Below are 15471 nucleotides of genomic sequence, written 5' to 3'. Positions count from 1 at the left end.
TGGGGTACCACAGGGATAAGTGCTTGGGCCCCAGCTATTCACATATATATCAATGATTTGGATGATGGAACCAAATGTTCCCAAGTTTGCTGATGGCATGAAACTTGGTGGGAATGTGAATGGTGAGGAAGGTGTTAAGAGGCTTCAAGGCGGTTTAGACATGTTGAGTGAGTGGGCAAATAATGGCAGATGCAGTATAATGTAAAGTTATCCACTTCGGTAGGAAGAACAGAATGGCAGAATATTATTTAAATGGTGATAGATTGAGAAATGTTGATGCAAAAAGGGACCTGGGTGTCCTTGTACACCAATCACTGAAAGCAAGCACAAAAACAAAAATACCCGGAAAAACTCAGCAGGTCTGACAGCATCTGCGGAGAAGGATACAGTTGACGTTTCAAGTCCGCATGACCCTTCATCAGAACTTACCAGAATTTTTAGTTCTGATGAAGGGTCATACGGACTCAAAACGTCAACTGTATCCCTCTCCGCAGATGCTGTCAGACCTGCTGAGTTTTTCCAGGTATTTTTGTTTTTGTTCTAGATTTCCAGCATCCGCAGTATTTTGCTTTTACTGAAAGCAAGCATGCAGGTGCAGCAAGCAGTTAAGAAGGCAAATAGCATGTTGGCCTTCATTGTGAGAGGACTTGAGTACAGGAGCAAGGATGTCCTACTGCAGCTGTACAGGGCCCTGATGAGACAACACCTGAGTATTGTGTGCAGTTTTGGTCTCCATACCTAAGAAACGATATACTTGCCATAGAGGGAGTGCAGCGAAGGTTCACCAGACTGATTCCTGGGATGACGAGATTGTTGAATGAGGAGAGATTGGGCCGACTAGGCCTGTATTCACTGGAATTTAGAAGAATGAGAGGGGAACTCAGATGAAAAGTATAAAATTCTGACAGGGATGCACAGACTGGATGCAGGAATGATGTTTCCTCTGGCTGGGCGGGTCCAGAACAGAGGATCACAGTCTCAGGATATGGAGTAGAGAAGAAACATCTTCACTCAGAGGCAGGTGAACCTGTGGAATTCTCTACCACAGAAGATTGTGGAGGCCATTTCGCTGAATATATTTAAGAATGAAATAGATTTTTGGACTCTAAAGGCATCAAGGAGTAGGGGAGAGAGTGGGAGTATGAGAGAGGATCAGCTACTTTCACATTGAATGGTGGAGCAGGCTCGAAGGACCAAATGACCTACTCCTATTTTCTGTTTCTCTGTTATTATTAGAACGAACAATCTCCTGCAAACTGTTGTTCACCAGTTATTTTATGTTCTACCTATGAAATAGAAGATGCTTAGAGCAAAGGTTGTGAAAGGGTTTTGTATTACTTAAAAATAAAAGGATAGTCCACTTATCCAACAATAGATTTAATATCCATTGCATTCTACATAGTTTGGCTGAAGCTAAGCAGCTAGAGGTTCTTGACGTTGACCTTACTGCACATGTTGTCAGGAAGAGATATGATGTTTAAAACCTGGTCTAATAGAGTTCCTTACAAAGGATTGATCTAAAGTTCCTTTTAAGCAGTACTGATGCAGTAACAGGTCTATTATACTGCTGTTTGGGTGCCTTCAATTTTTTATTCATTTATCGGATTCGGTGTCGGTGCAGACTCGATGGGCTGAAGGGCCTCTTCTGCACTCTGTGATTCTGCGATATGAGCATCATTGGCAAGGCCAGCATTTGTTGCCCTTCCCTAATGGAGGAGCTGTACTCATCAAGGCAAGCATTTCATTACACTCCTGACTTGTGCCTTCTAGATGGTGGACAGGTTTTGGGGAGTCTGGAGGTGAGAGAATTCCCCGTTTCTGACCTGCCCTTGTAGCCACAGTATTTATGTCCCTGGTCTAATTAAGTCGCTGATCAATGGTTACTCTGCCGGAATGTTGATGGAGGGATTTTGATGGTAATGCTGTTGGATGTCAGTGGGAGATGGTTTGATTCTCTCTTGTTGGAGATCATCAGTGCCTGGCACTTGTGGTATGACTGTTTCTTGCCACTTATCAGCTCAAGCCTGAATGTTCTTTGCATTTAGAACCAAATTCCAGTATACTGCAAATCACTTGCCTGTGTAAATTTATTTTTGTTGATTTTAATCTTAATATACAGTAAGCTTTAGTTCTGCACAGCATTAAACCTTATAAATACTGGGGGCTAGAAATTGGTGTGCAGTTTTTGAGTGCAAGGTCGTGATCTGCCCACGCTGGTCTGAACAAGGTGGGCAGCATGTAAAATTGGTGCACCCATCTCGTTTCCATGATTGTAGCGTGGCCTTGAGCAGAACCCACGTTACATTCCTAGCTGTTGTACTGCCAGCGGCCTCTGCACACCACAGGGGACTGACAAGTGTTGCGGGCAAACCACATGGTCACATGCTTTTTAAAAGTGCAGTGCCTATCAAACAGAAACTGAGAGTGAAAGCTGCTGGATAATCACTTTGAAATAGACAGAAAGGAGCAGTAGCACTGCGCCAGGGAGAGGGCTCCCTGCTTTAGTGACATTCCTCTGGGGACTGTGGTGGAGGCCAGGAGAGATTCCATATTGCGCTGGGGACAGGAAGCCTTTGAGGCATACCCTGAGAAGGAAATGGTAATAAGTGACAAGGGAGGTTAATGCCCAGAGTGTAACACCCAGGACATGGAGGCAGCGTAATGGCCTCACTCAGGTAGTCAAGGTGACTGAATGCGTTTGCACATCTCAGACCCACCTTTCACACAACTGAATGTGCCACAACCCATCGCTCACTCAGAAATATTCCATGACATTTAGGACTCACTCCTAACATCCTTGTACCATACCTCACCCACACTTACCTACTATTCATACCAGCCGCACATACCCTCTCCATATCTTCACAAACCTACAACCATTCAGCTATGGCAGGCACATCACCAAAGCACAGTGACACACAGTCGCTGACACTTTGTCCTCTCTCTTGCAGAAGCAAGTGGTTAACAAGAAGAGGAAAAGCTGGAGAACCGGCAAATCCAGCATCCCTTTTGTACCCTCGAGGTCATGGTGCAATGAATAAAGGGTTAGGAACCAAAGATCCAGTGGCACCCGGTGCTGCTGGGGCCATCCTAGAAGTAGTAACCCTTGTGGTTTCTGTATTGCCACCCATTGACGAGGGAGGCCCATAGAGCCGTGCACGGGCAGTCAGTGGTGCCCCTGGGGAGACGGTGATATATGACGGTGATAATGTCACTGGAATAGTAATGCAGAGGCCAGGCTACTGCTCTGGGGATATGAGTTCAAATCCCACCATGGCAGCTGATGAAATTTAAATTAAATTAATAAATACGGAATTAAAAGCTAGTCTGAAGGTGACCATGAAACCTTTGTCAATTGCCTTAAAAACCCGTTTGGTTCACTAATGTCCTTTAGGGAAGGAAATCTGTCGTTCTTACCTGGTCTGCCCTAGATGTGACTCCAGACCCACAGCAATGTGGTTGACTCTGAAATGCCTTTTTCAATGGCCTAACAAACCACTTAGTTGTGTCAAAGTGCTAGAAAGTTAATAAAAAGGATTGAAACCAGATGGATCACCCGGCATCGACCTAGACGCCGGAGATGACAATGGCACACACAGCCCTGTCAGTCCTGCAAAGTTACCAACATCTGGGGGTTTGTGCCAAAATTAGGACAGCTGTCCCACAGACTAGTCAAGCAACAGCCTGAAATAATCTCACTCAGAATCATACTTACAATGTCCCGGACACCACCATCAGCATTGCTGCGTATGTCCCGTCCCTCCGACAGGACAGACGCACCAGAGGCACGGCACAGTGGTATGCAGTTGGGAGGGAGTTACCCTGGGAGTCCTTAACATCAACTCTGGACCTCATGAAGTCTCATGACATCAGGTCAAACATGGGTAAGGGAACCTCCTACTGGTTACCACCTACTGACCCCCCTTGGCTGATGAATCTGTACTCCTCCGTGTTGAATACCAGTTGGAGGAAGCACTAAGGGTGCCAAGGGCACAAAATGTACTCTGGGGGACTTAAATGTCCGTCGTCAAAGGTGGCTGGGTAGCGCCACTGCTGACTGAGCTGGCTTTGTCGTAAAGGACAAAGCTGCTCGATTGGGTCTTCGGGAGGTGGCGAAGAAACCAAAAGAGGGAAAATCCTATTTGACCTCTTCCTCACCAATCTACCGGTTGCAGATGCATCTGTCCATGACAGTATTGGTAGGAGTGACCATTGCACAGTCCTTGTGGGGACATATTGAGGATGCCTTCTGTGGTGTTGTGTGGGACTACCACCATGCTAAGTGGGATAGATTTCAAACACATCTAGCATTTCAAAACTGGCATCCATGAGGCACTGTGGGCCATCAGCAGCAGCAGAATTGTATACAACCACAATCTGTAACCTCATGGCCTGGCATATCCCCCACTCTACCATTACCATCCAGTTGCGGGGGGATCAACCCTGGTTCAATGAAGAGTGCAGAAGGACATGCCAGGAGCAGCACCAGGCATATCGAAAAATGAGATGACAACCTGGTGAAGTTATAACAGGACTACTTGCATACCAAACAGCTTAAGCAGCAAGCGATAGACGGAGCTAAGTGATCCCACAACCAACAGATCAGATCTAAGCTCTGCAGTCCTGTCACATCCAGTTGTGAATGGTGGTGGACAATTAAACAAGTCACTGGAGGAGGAAGCTCCACAGATAGCCAATGACGGGGGACCCCAGCCCATCAGTGTAAAAGACTAGACTGAAACATTTGCAGCCAACTTCAGCCAGAAGTGCTGAGTAGATGATCCACCTCGGCCTCCTCCAGAGGTCCCCAGCATCACAGATGCCAGCCTTCAGCGAATTTGATTCACTCCACATGATATCAAGAAATGGCTGAAGACACTTGATACTGCAAAGGCTATGGGCCCTCACAACAATCCGGCAATGGTACTGAATACTTGTGCTCCAGAACTAGCCGTGCCCCTAGCCAAGCTGTTCCAGTACAGCTACAACACTGACACCTACTCGACAATGTGGAAAATTGCCCAGGTATGTCCTGTCCACAAAAGGCAAGACAAATCCAACCCGGCCAGTTATCACCCCATCAGTCTACTCTCCATCATCAGTAGAGTATTGGAAAGTACCGTTGACAGTGCTATCAAGCAACACTTACTCAGCAATATTCAGCTCACTGATGCACAGTTTGGTTTCTGCCAAGGCCACTCAGCACCTGACCTCATTACAGCCTTAGTCCAAACATGGACAAAAGAGCTGAAGTCAAAAGGTGAGGTGAGAGTGAGTGCCCTCGACATCAAGACAGCATTTGATCGAGTGTGGCATCGAGGAGCCCTAGCAAAACTGAAGTCAGTGGGGAACAGTGGGAAACTCTCCACTAGTTAGAGTCACACCTAGTACAAAGGAAGATGTTGTGGTTGTTGGAGGTCAATCATTTCATTCCTGGGACATCACTGCAGGAGTTCCTCAGGGTAGTGTCCTAGCCCAACCATCTTCAGTTGTTTCATCAATGACCTTTCCTCCATCAGGTCAGAAGTGGGGATGTTTGCTGATGATTGCACAATGTTCTGTACCATTCGCTACTCCTCACATACTGAAGCAGTCAGTGTCCATATGCAGCAAGACCTGGACAATATTCAGGCTTAGGCTGATAAGTGGCAAGTAACATTCACACAACAGAAATGCCAGGCAATGACCATCTCCAACAAGAGAGAATCTTGACATTTAATGGTATTACCATCTCTGAATCCCTACTATCAACATCCTGGGGGTTACCATTGACCAGAAACACAACTGGACCAGCCATATAAATGCTGAGGCTACAAGAGCAGGTCAGAGGCTGTGAATTCTGTGGCAAGTAATTCACCACCTGACTCCACAAAGCCTTTCCACCACCTACAAGGCACAAGTCAGGACTATGATGGAATACTATCCATTTGCTTGGATGAGTGCAGCTCCCACAACACTCAAGAAGCTCGACACCATACAGGACTAAGCAGTCCACTTGATTGGCACCCCATCCACAACCTTAAGCATTCACTCCCTCCACACCGATGCACAGTGGCAGCAGTGTGTACCATCTACAAGATGCACTGCAGCAACTCATCAAGGCTCTTTCGATAGCACCTTCCAAACCCGCGACCTCCACCACCTTTGAAGGACAAGGGCAGTGGATGCATGGGAACACCACCACCTGCAAGTTCCCCTCCAGTCGCACATCATCCTGACTTGGAACTATATCACCATTTCTTCACTGTCGCTGGGTCAAAATCCTGGAACTCCCTTCCAATCAGCACTGTGGGTGGTGTTCCTACAGCAGATGGACTGCAGCTGTTCAAGAGGCAGCTAACCACCACTGTCTCAAGGGCAATTAGGGATGGCCAATAAATGCTAGCCTAGCCAGCGACACCCACATGATGTGGACAAATAAAAAAAAAAAGCCCACTATCCTGGCGAGTCCATGTTTCCCTCTTCTCATATGCAGTGCATCTGTAACCTCCTTGGTACATTTATAAATGGTGAACTGCAAGATGTTACTGATGTCACCTGCTCCTATCTAGCAGGATCCACTGGCATAGAATGTGGCAACCACTGTCCTTGTCCTGCTTTGAGGCTTCAATTTGGTGTGAAGGAGGTAGCACATCTCCGTGCGAGCTAATTGATGAAGCATAGCTTCCTCAGGCACTGCTGCAGACTCATCGCTAAGTAGATGTGGCATGCGCAGAACATGTTTTGAGTGTAGTGCTTTCAATGGAGAGCCCTCCCCCTTCCTCTTCACAGAATTTCCCTTCCCTGCCTGTTCCTCTCCATGTCCTTGTTGCATTTTTCTTTCCTGAGCTAGTTTGGCATTGAATTTTTATTTTAGCTTTTTCACTGCCTTGATTGGTTCACCTTTCAGTGCCCTGATTGACCATTTGGTCAGAACACTCTGGATAATCAAGGAGTCCTGGGGATGCACTCAGTTTGACAAGCTTTTGTGCACGCGAGTAGCAGATTGGAGTTAATAAGAAATCACTCGCTTTACCAAGCTGCATGAGCTCACAAAATCAGCTTGGAAAAAAAATCGCTCAAGGGGAAGGTGACTTTGAACATGAAATGTTTATAAAATAATCAGGGGTAATGGTGCTGGTGATTTTTGGAGGACACTCCTTTGTGGCACTTTTTTTACTGTAACAAAAAATTTGCTTGATTGGCTGTTCTTGGGTGGCATTTTGCTCATGATGGAAGTAATTCTAAGATGCTTGTTGTTAATATTGTGGAGCTACTTTTAACACCACTACAAAAATTTCCACCACACAAGACTCCTACGGATTAGGGTGGGGTGAGGGAGGTGGATTCTTGCAATGGTGATTTAATGGAGCAACTTTAAACACCAAAGTTTGTGATTCTTTGAATATGAACTTCCTGAGAGGGAATCACGCGCGCTAATAATTCTTAGGAGCTTTGTTGAGGGGGAAGAAAAATTGCATATAAAAATTCCAGTCAAATTGAAATTATGCCACTTATGCAATTTATGTTCAAAGAACCCCAAACTCCACAAACATTGCCTTAGCAAAGTAAGTCAAAAACACCTCAACTGCAACTTGTTGGATAGCCCTTTAAGTAGGCTCAACAGAACACAGCTTACTACTTCTTAATGCTTGTTTCAGGAGTGATGATTAATGAAGATGCTGTCTCTACATGTGCAAATCTAGAATCCTGGCGTTGCATCAGCCCATTCGATTAACTTATGTGCCATTTTTCTATGAACTAGACAAAATATATAAATACAATGTCATTTTTGAGCTGCCTCCTTCGATTAGTTTGGTATCATCTACAAATTAGATCCAATATACATTGACGATTTGAACTCAGAAACCCGTTGTACATATGAACGTACGAACGAGGAGCAGGAGTAGGCCATTCAGCCCCTCGAGCTTGCTCTGCCAATGTAAGTTGTGGACCCTATCTGGCACTTTTCCCAAGCCACCATTACTCTAACAAGTTTGTGTCTTTCTCCACATTTCAGCCAATTCTCGATTCTGTCTCAAAAAATTATCACAAGCCCCTAATAATTTGATGTTAGATAATAGCCTGGAAATCTAGATACAATGCATCATGGGCCTTACATTAGCTCAATTGGAAGGAGGTTGTTGATGAACTTCAGTGAGCCAAATTATTTGTTTTCCTCATCCTTTACTTTCCAATTTTTTACTGTACACCATCAACCAAATTTACACTATTTTTATACTGTAGCTACAATATGGTTTAAGGCAGTGCAGGTCAGCATAATTAAGTTATACATGCATTACTTTTAATGTTAAGCTCTCTACGTAGGAACATAAGAGCAGGAGCAGGCCATTCAGCACATTGAGCATGCTCCACCATGGCTGATCATTCACTTCAATGCCTTTTCCCCACACCACCCCCATATCCCTTTATGTTGGTATTTAGAAATCTGTCAATCTCTGCTTTAAACATAAAGGGAAACCAGGGAAAACATCTTTCTTGCATTTACCTTGTCCATCCCTTCAAGTGTTTTAAAGGTTTCAATGCGATCACCCCTCATTCTTTAAAACCCTAGAGAATTCAGGCCCAGTTTCCCCAACCTCACTTCATAGGACAGTCCTGCCATCCTGCTCTCACAATGGGATTATCAGATGTACTAGTGCTTCTCTGCTGTATATTACAATCAATTAGCTGGCTACCTAAATATTTTTGAATTCGGTCTATGCATTCAAACTTAGAGATGTGGAGGTTACAGTACAGGTGACTATAAAACTAAAATGTTACAGAGCCTTTTTTTGTCGACGCATAAAATAAAGGACCCTGCTGACAGTACAACAAAGAGATTTCAAATGTTTTTTAGGATCTCTTGGCAGTTTGACTTAAGATAGACTACGAAGTCTTTCCAAAGAAAATAAATTGATTGATTTTGTTTCCTTTGGGTTGAAAAGTATTAGGGTGGAAAGTGCAAATATCTAAACATGGATTTTGTTGAATTGGATGAAATTATATCAATATTGCTGTTAAAACAAGACTTATAAAATGTAATTTTCACCATATACAACATGTCAACAGGATGTTAGAAGTTTCTAGTAAGTTGTGTTTTCTTTTAAAGATGAATCTGTTTCTTTCCTTTACAGGAAGAGGCTTATGGTCGGTTACAGCCAGTTGGCTGAGTTAACCTACAGCTTGGAGCAATGCAATGCAGCACTGTGTCTCGAGGCCAGAAACAGAGGCTTAGTTTAACACTGCTCAATGATCATATAGTAAAATTTCTCCACAAACTGGATTTAGTTAATTATGTTTTACTAATGTTCATCTCTTGTTGTGAGAATGATAAAATTCTCTGTATCAGAGGTAAAAGTGTAAAAGGTTTTGTTCAGGTGCTATTTAAATAAAGAAAACAAATTATATACTGTTTAATACCATGCAAGAAATTTATTACAGGAACACTAGATGTAATGTTTCAGCTCTTAAATCCTGTATGGAGTGTAAACTGGTTTTTTTTGAGCATTCATTCTGAATTGGTTTAAGACCTGAAAGCATTTACAACACTATATAGTCCTCTCATTTCCAGTTGTACTTAGAAAACAAATCTGAGTACGTTGAATCACTAACGAAATTTCCCAGGAATTTGTGTTTACTTAAAGTTTTCCAGCCATAGGTTTTTTTTTCCAACAGCGTACAGACTATTCAAAAAAAAAAGTCATTGCAAGTTCAGCCATATTTTTAATTCATTATCCTACATTTTAAATTTTCCCAGTTTAAGATACCTGTATTGCTGAAAAAAGAGACATGTTGAAGCTTTTTGCCTTATATTCATCAGGACATTTTGCAAGAATACCAATATAAGGGGAAAACAATTTATTCTGTATGTGAAGAGAGTGCTAATTGGTTGACAGTTGGACTCTGGTAGAGGGGTTGCTATGTATAATGCACCAGTGATGGTGATTGACAGTTAACTGCCAAGCATTGTTTGAAATTTAAACCAGGCAGTTTGACCCTGATTAGTGAAGGCATTGCCCTGAGGAATGAGCTAGCGAATGGCTGTCACTTATTTTGTTTATCTGAAACAGGCACAATGTGTGTATATGTTCTTTCTGTCACACTGCGAGCCCGACTGACAACCTTAAATTGGTTGTCAGCATAATTCTTAGCGCAATGAAGATCATTTAGCAAATGTTGTCCAATCACGGAATCACATCTAATGTTGGACGTTGTGTTTTGAGTTTTGCAAGCGCGGGCTGGTTGCATACAGCCTGTACCTTTCCCGTTGCCAACAGTGGTTGGGACATGCTGTTTGATACAATCCACAAGTTTTTGGGATGTAAGGCCTACATACCCAGCATCTCACTGGCACTGAAATTCATATACCACATTACTCATTTGTGTGATAGGCAGAGAGCGTCTTTTTGGCTTGAAGGCAGCATATTGTTAGTAGTAAATACCACTCATGTTGAAACTGCATAGTAACAGTTTCACACAGCTAGCTTCACCTGTTGCTCAAATTTTTGAGATACCTTGCCCTTCCAGGGTAATCTGAGGTAGACTGGGCACTTTTCAGGGCCGAATGTGATGACCTTAGGCCCGTTCATGAGTTTGTGTGATATACAGCACGCAATGATCTCATCAGGGTAGCCATCATCCTGCAGGATGCCATTGATGTGTGCCAGTTCAGCGTCAAGCTTGCATGGTGAGCAAATGGCTTGGGCCCTATTTACAAGGTTGCCGATAAGACCAATCTTAAAGCGTGTGGAACTGTAAGAATCCCAATGCGTATACTGACCAGTGAAGGTACGCTTGAGGTAGACTGTGGTAGAGAGCCCCCATGTGTCTCTTTTTCAGCAATACTCAATTTCTGTAGCTACCTGTAGTAAATTTGGGGAAAGTAATCTGATTTTGGCTTTGTCTTCTCCATAAACAAATTTTAATATAGTTGACTTGGGAATCTGTAGGGACACTGGTTCTGTATAATGCCCTTGTTGATGGATTTAAACTGCTGCCCTTTCACCTCTGTTAAGTGTTCAGATGCAGGATTAACAGACAGATGAATGCCATTCCTCAATAACTGTAAGACTTGGAGTTTGATTGAAATTTAACAATTTCATTTCACGCTAGTGGGAATATGCGCATTGTGTAAAATAGCTGATAATTTAGCACTGATTGATATCAAATCTTCAGGCCTGTTCAGAGTAATGGCTTCTGCTTTGAGATATTGGAAATGCATTTCTGAGGTTGGGGTTCAAGACGCATTGGGCGGAATCATCCCAGACTTGCACTAAGTGCGGTAGCGGGCAAGTAAAACGTTTTACTCGCCGGCCACGATGGCGGGTTTTTACGCTGTATCGTCCCAAACCTGCCACACTATTTATGCACTCCCGGGATATACACCGTCTCCATGGCAGGCAGACTGTCATTCAGTTGCCCGCGATCACCCTGCTGCATCACGCCAGGTACCATATTTAAAGTCTAGCCGCAAGCACACATCTCAGTGCTCCCAGACCATCACTGCTGCATGGAAGACATGGCCCTGAAACTGAAGAAGACTGCAGCCCCCAGGTTCAGCGACGCGCCCCTCAAGCGCCTTTTGGATGCCATGGAGGCCCGCCGGGATATCCTCTATCCCTGCTCTGGCTGCAGGATGTGCAGCAACAGCTCTAACCCGGCTTGGGAGGCAGTGTCAGCAGTGGTCAGCGCCAAGCCCTTCAAAAGAGGGCAGTCACTCCGTGCTGCAAGAGGATAAATGATCTCCTCCATTCCGCCAGGGTAATTCACTCTCGTCATCACTCTCAACTCTCTCATTCACAAACCCACCACACATCCACAGGGCCCTCACTCACTGTTGGTTCAAGGGACATCACCATTCACACTCTCTCACACACCGTAATTGTCCTCATCCGTCATTGTCCTCATCCCGTTCTTGGGACCACTTGCCACACACATAGGCCAGGCATACTATCATCTGGCCTGGCAGGTGTCCTGCTTACACTTTCTCCAACTCTATTTATGCAGGACAAGCTGGCATGCAACAAGAGGGAGAGGTCGCAGACCGGTGGAGGAATGCCCCAAAGTCAAAGTCAGCAGAGCCATCCAGCTGGCCACTGAGGATTTGGACTGGTCCTGTACTGCCGGTGAGGTCAGCAGTGCTTTACCAAGAGATGGTCCAGCAGTGCAATATCCATCAGACAACCATGCTATGAGTTGTGTGTCCTGTTCCAAAGGCCACTGCCATGCACTAATTATCTCTCATTGCTTTCGCAGGCACATCTGCCAAACAGCCGACGGAGTTCATGACCCAGGGCCTCCAATCAAGCCCCGAAGAAACCTCTGAAGATGAATCTGGAGGCACCCTTCCTGAGGTCCCATCACAGTGCTCACCCACACCCTCCACAAGCGCAGAGAGACACACCTTGGTGGGACCTAGCTTTAGAATAGCCTGGGATCACAATCTGGTGAGCACATCGCACCATCCAATCCACAGCAGGTGGAGACAGGGACTTCCCAGGTTTCTGGCACTTGGAGAACTGCTGGATGCCAGAACGTTGCTGAGCCTGAGTCAGATGACGAACCTCTGGACTCGGTCATGTCACATTTGCTGGAGCTGCAAAGGTAGTTTCAGAAACATCAGGAAGGGATGTCCGCTATGCTCCTCAGATTGTAAGGCACAATAGGAGAGTCCATCCGCCTTCACCCTGAGTTGATAATGCCAGTATGCCAACGCACCGAGGTCAACACTGGTAGGATGGCGACTGCCATGTAGACCTTGGACCAGGACATTGGTCCTGCACTGCTGCATGGGCTCAACTACATCACTGATGCTATAGTCGGCCTCTAATAATGTGTTTGCAAGTGGGGTGCCGGGCAGCTCGATCTCATTCCAGCTATCTCTGCTCCTCAAGAATTCAGCCTCGGGCCCCTGGGCACCTATAGGGAGGAGGATCAGCAGGTGAACACTCCGGGCCCATTCATCCAGGTGACTCCGAGAGTGTCCAGCCCATCCAACTCCTCTCTTTCTGTGACCTCAGCAGCTCCAGCTCCACAGGTCGAGGAGGGTGCCACTGCCACACAGCACGACCGCGAAAGAAGGCCGGGCCCCACCAAGCCTCAACCCTCCAGAGGATGCCCGCCGAGGTCATCACAGACAGGGCGTCGCAGTCAGCAGGTTGCCTCCACCGCTGCCATGGATGTCCGGGGAGCACCAAGATGTAGCGGCAGGGTTAGGAAGTTTAGTTGCACAGCTTGGGCATGGGTGTTAATCACTTCTCCATAATGTTCACTATTGTCAATAAACTCCCATAAGACGTAGGAGCAGATGTAGGCCATTTGGCCCATTCAGTCTGCTCTGCCATTCAACGAGATCATGGCTGATCTGATAATCCTCAACTCCACTCTCCCATCTTTTCCCCATAACCCTTGATCCCCTTACTGATTAAAAATCTGTCTATTTCAGCTTTCAATATACCTAATAATCCAGCCTCTACAACCCTCTGCGATAAAGAATTCCACAGATTCACTATCCTCAGAGAAGAAATTCCTCCTCATCTCTGTCTTAAATGGGTAACCCTTTGTTCTGAGATTTTGCCCTCTGGTCCCAGACACTCCCACAAGGGGAAACAACCTCTCAGCATCTACCCTGTCAAGCCCCCTAAGAATCTTATATGTTTCAATAAGGTCACCTCTCATTCTTCTAAACCCCAATGAGTACAGGCTCAACCTACTCATAAGAAAATCCCTCCATAGCCAGGATGAACCTAGTGAACTTTCTCTGGATTGCGTCCAATGCCAGTATATCTTTCCTTAGATAAGGGGACCTAAACTGTTCATAGTATTCTTGGTATGGTCTAACTAGTGCCTTGTTGTTAGCAAAGGCCACATTCCATTTGCTTTCCCTACTACCTGCCGAACTTGAATGCTAGCTTTTTGGGATTCATGCACGAGGACCCCCAAATCCCTCTGCTGCAGCTGTCTTCAGTCTTTCTCTATTTAAGTAATATTCAGCTCCTCTATTCCTGCCAAAGTGCATAACTTCACATTTTCTCACATATTCCATCTGCCAAGCTTTTGCCCACTCACTTAACCCATCTATATCCCTCTGTAGACACTGTCATCCTCACTACTTGCCTTCCCATCTATTTTTATGTAATCCGCAAACTTGGCAATAGTACATTCATTTCCCCCATCCAAGTCATTAATATATATTAATATATATATTGTAAATAATTGTGGCCCCAGCACTGATCCCTGTGACACACCACTAGTTACAGGTTGCCATCCTGAAAATGCCCCCCTTATCCCAACTCTGTTTTCTATCAGTTAGCTAAACCTCTATTCATGCTAATATACTACCCCCAACATCATGGGCTGTTATTAAATAGCCTTATGTGTGGTACCTTATCGAGTGCCTTTTAGAAATCCAAATATATAACATCTTCTGATTCTCCTTTATCTATCCTGCTTGTTACCTCCTCCAAGAACTCTAATAAATTTGTCAGGCATGATTTCCCCTTCATGAAGCCATGCTGCTTCTGCTTGATTAGATTATGTATTTCTAAATGCTCTGCTATTACATCCTTCATAATAGACTCCAACATTTTCCCAATGACAGATGTTAAGCTAACTGGCCTATAGTTACCCATTTTTTGTCTCCCTCCCTTTTTTGAAAAAGGGTGTTACATTGGCATTTTTCCAGTCTTTGGGACTTTTCCAGAATCTAAGGATTCTTGGAAGACTACTACCAGTGCATCTGCTATCTCTGCAGCTACTTCCTTTAATATCCTAGGATGCAACCCATCAGGTCCAGGGGATTTATCAGCCTTTAGCCCCATCAGTTTCCCTAGTACATTTTCTCGGGTGATAGTTATTATATTTATTTCCTCCCCCCCCCCTCCCTTTTGCCTCTTGGTTATTTAGTATTTTTGGAGTGCTATTAGTGTCTTCTACCATGAAGACTGATGCAAAGTATTTATTCAACTCCCCTGCTATTTCCTGGTTCCCCATTATTATTTCCCCAGCCTCATTCTCTAACGGGCCTATATTAACTTTGGCCTCGCTCTTCTATCTATCTATGTATACAAGGAGCTCTTATATTACATGCTAGTTTACCCTCAAAGTTTATTTTCTCCCTTTTTATTATATTTTTGGTCATCTTTTGTTGGATTTTAAAACGTTCCCAATCCTCTGGATTACCACTAATATTTGCCACATTGTATGTTTTTTCTTTCAATTTGATACTATCCTTAACTTCCTTGGTTAATCATGGTTGGTTTATCCCCTTCCTGGAATCATTCTTCCTCACTGGGATATATCTTTGTTGTGAGTCATGAACTATTTTCTTAAATGTCTGCCATTGTTCATCAACTCTCTTTTCTGCTAAACTCCTTTTCCAGTCCATTCCAGCCAACTCTACCCTCATTCCTTTATAATTACCCTTATATAGGTTTAGCACAGTTGTTTCCAATCCAAGTTTCTCTCACTCAAACGGAATGCTAAATTCTA

The 15471-nt window shown here is 44.5% G+C and overlaps 1 protein-coding gene across 2 annotated transcripts in view; it reads left to right on the top strand.

Moving 5' to 3' along the window:
- The window catches only part of swt1 (SWT1 RNA endoribonuclease homolog), a 163303-nt gene extending 153904 nt beyond the window's left edge, over positions 1-9399 (top strand). For both annotated transcript variants that reach the window (XM_078561406.1, XM_078561405.1), the window contains one exon: positions 9117-9399. In XM_078561406.1, coding sequence (XP_078417532.1) covers positions 9117-9157 — 41 coding nt within the window. In that variant the 3' untranslated portion in view covers positions 9158-9399. The remainder of the gene's footprint in view (positions 1-9116) is intronic.
- The last annotated feature ends 6072 nt before the right edge of the window (positions 9400-15471 follow it).

The sequence above is a fragment of the Cetorhinus maximus genome, chromosome 17, assembly GCF_964194155.1.
Source record: "Cetorhinus maximus chromosome 17, sCetMax3.hap1.1, whole genome shotgun sequence".
Taxonomy (NCBI): domain Eukaryota; kingdom Metazoa; phylum Chordata; class Chondrichthyes; order Lamniformes; family Cetorhinidae; genus Cetorhinus; species Cetorhinus maximus.
This window is presented reverse-complemented; position numbering and strand designations above follow the sequence as displayed.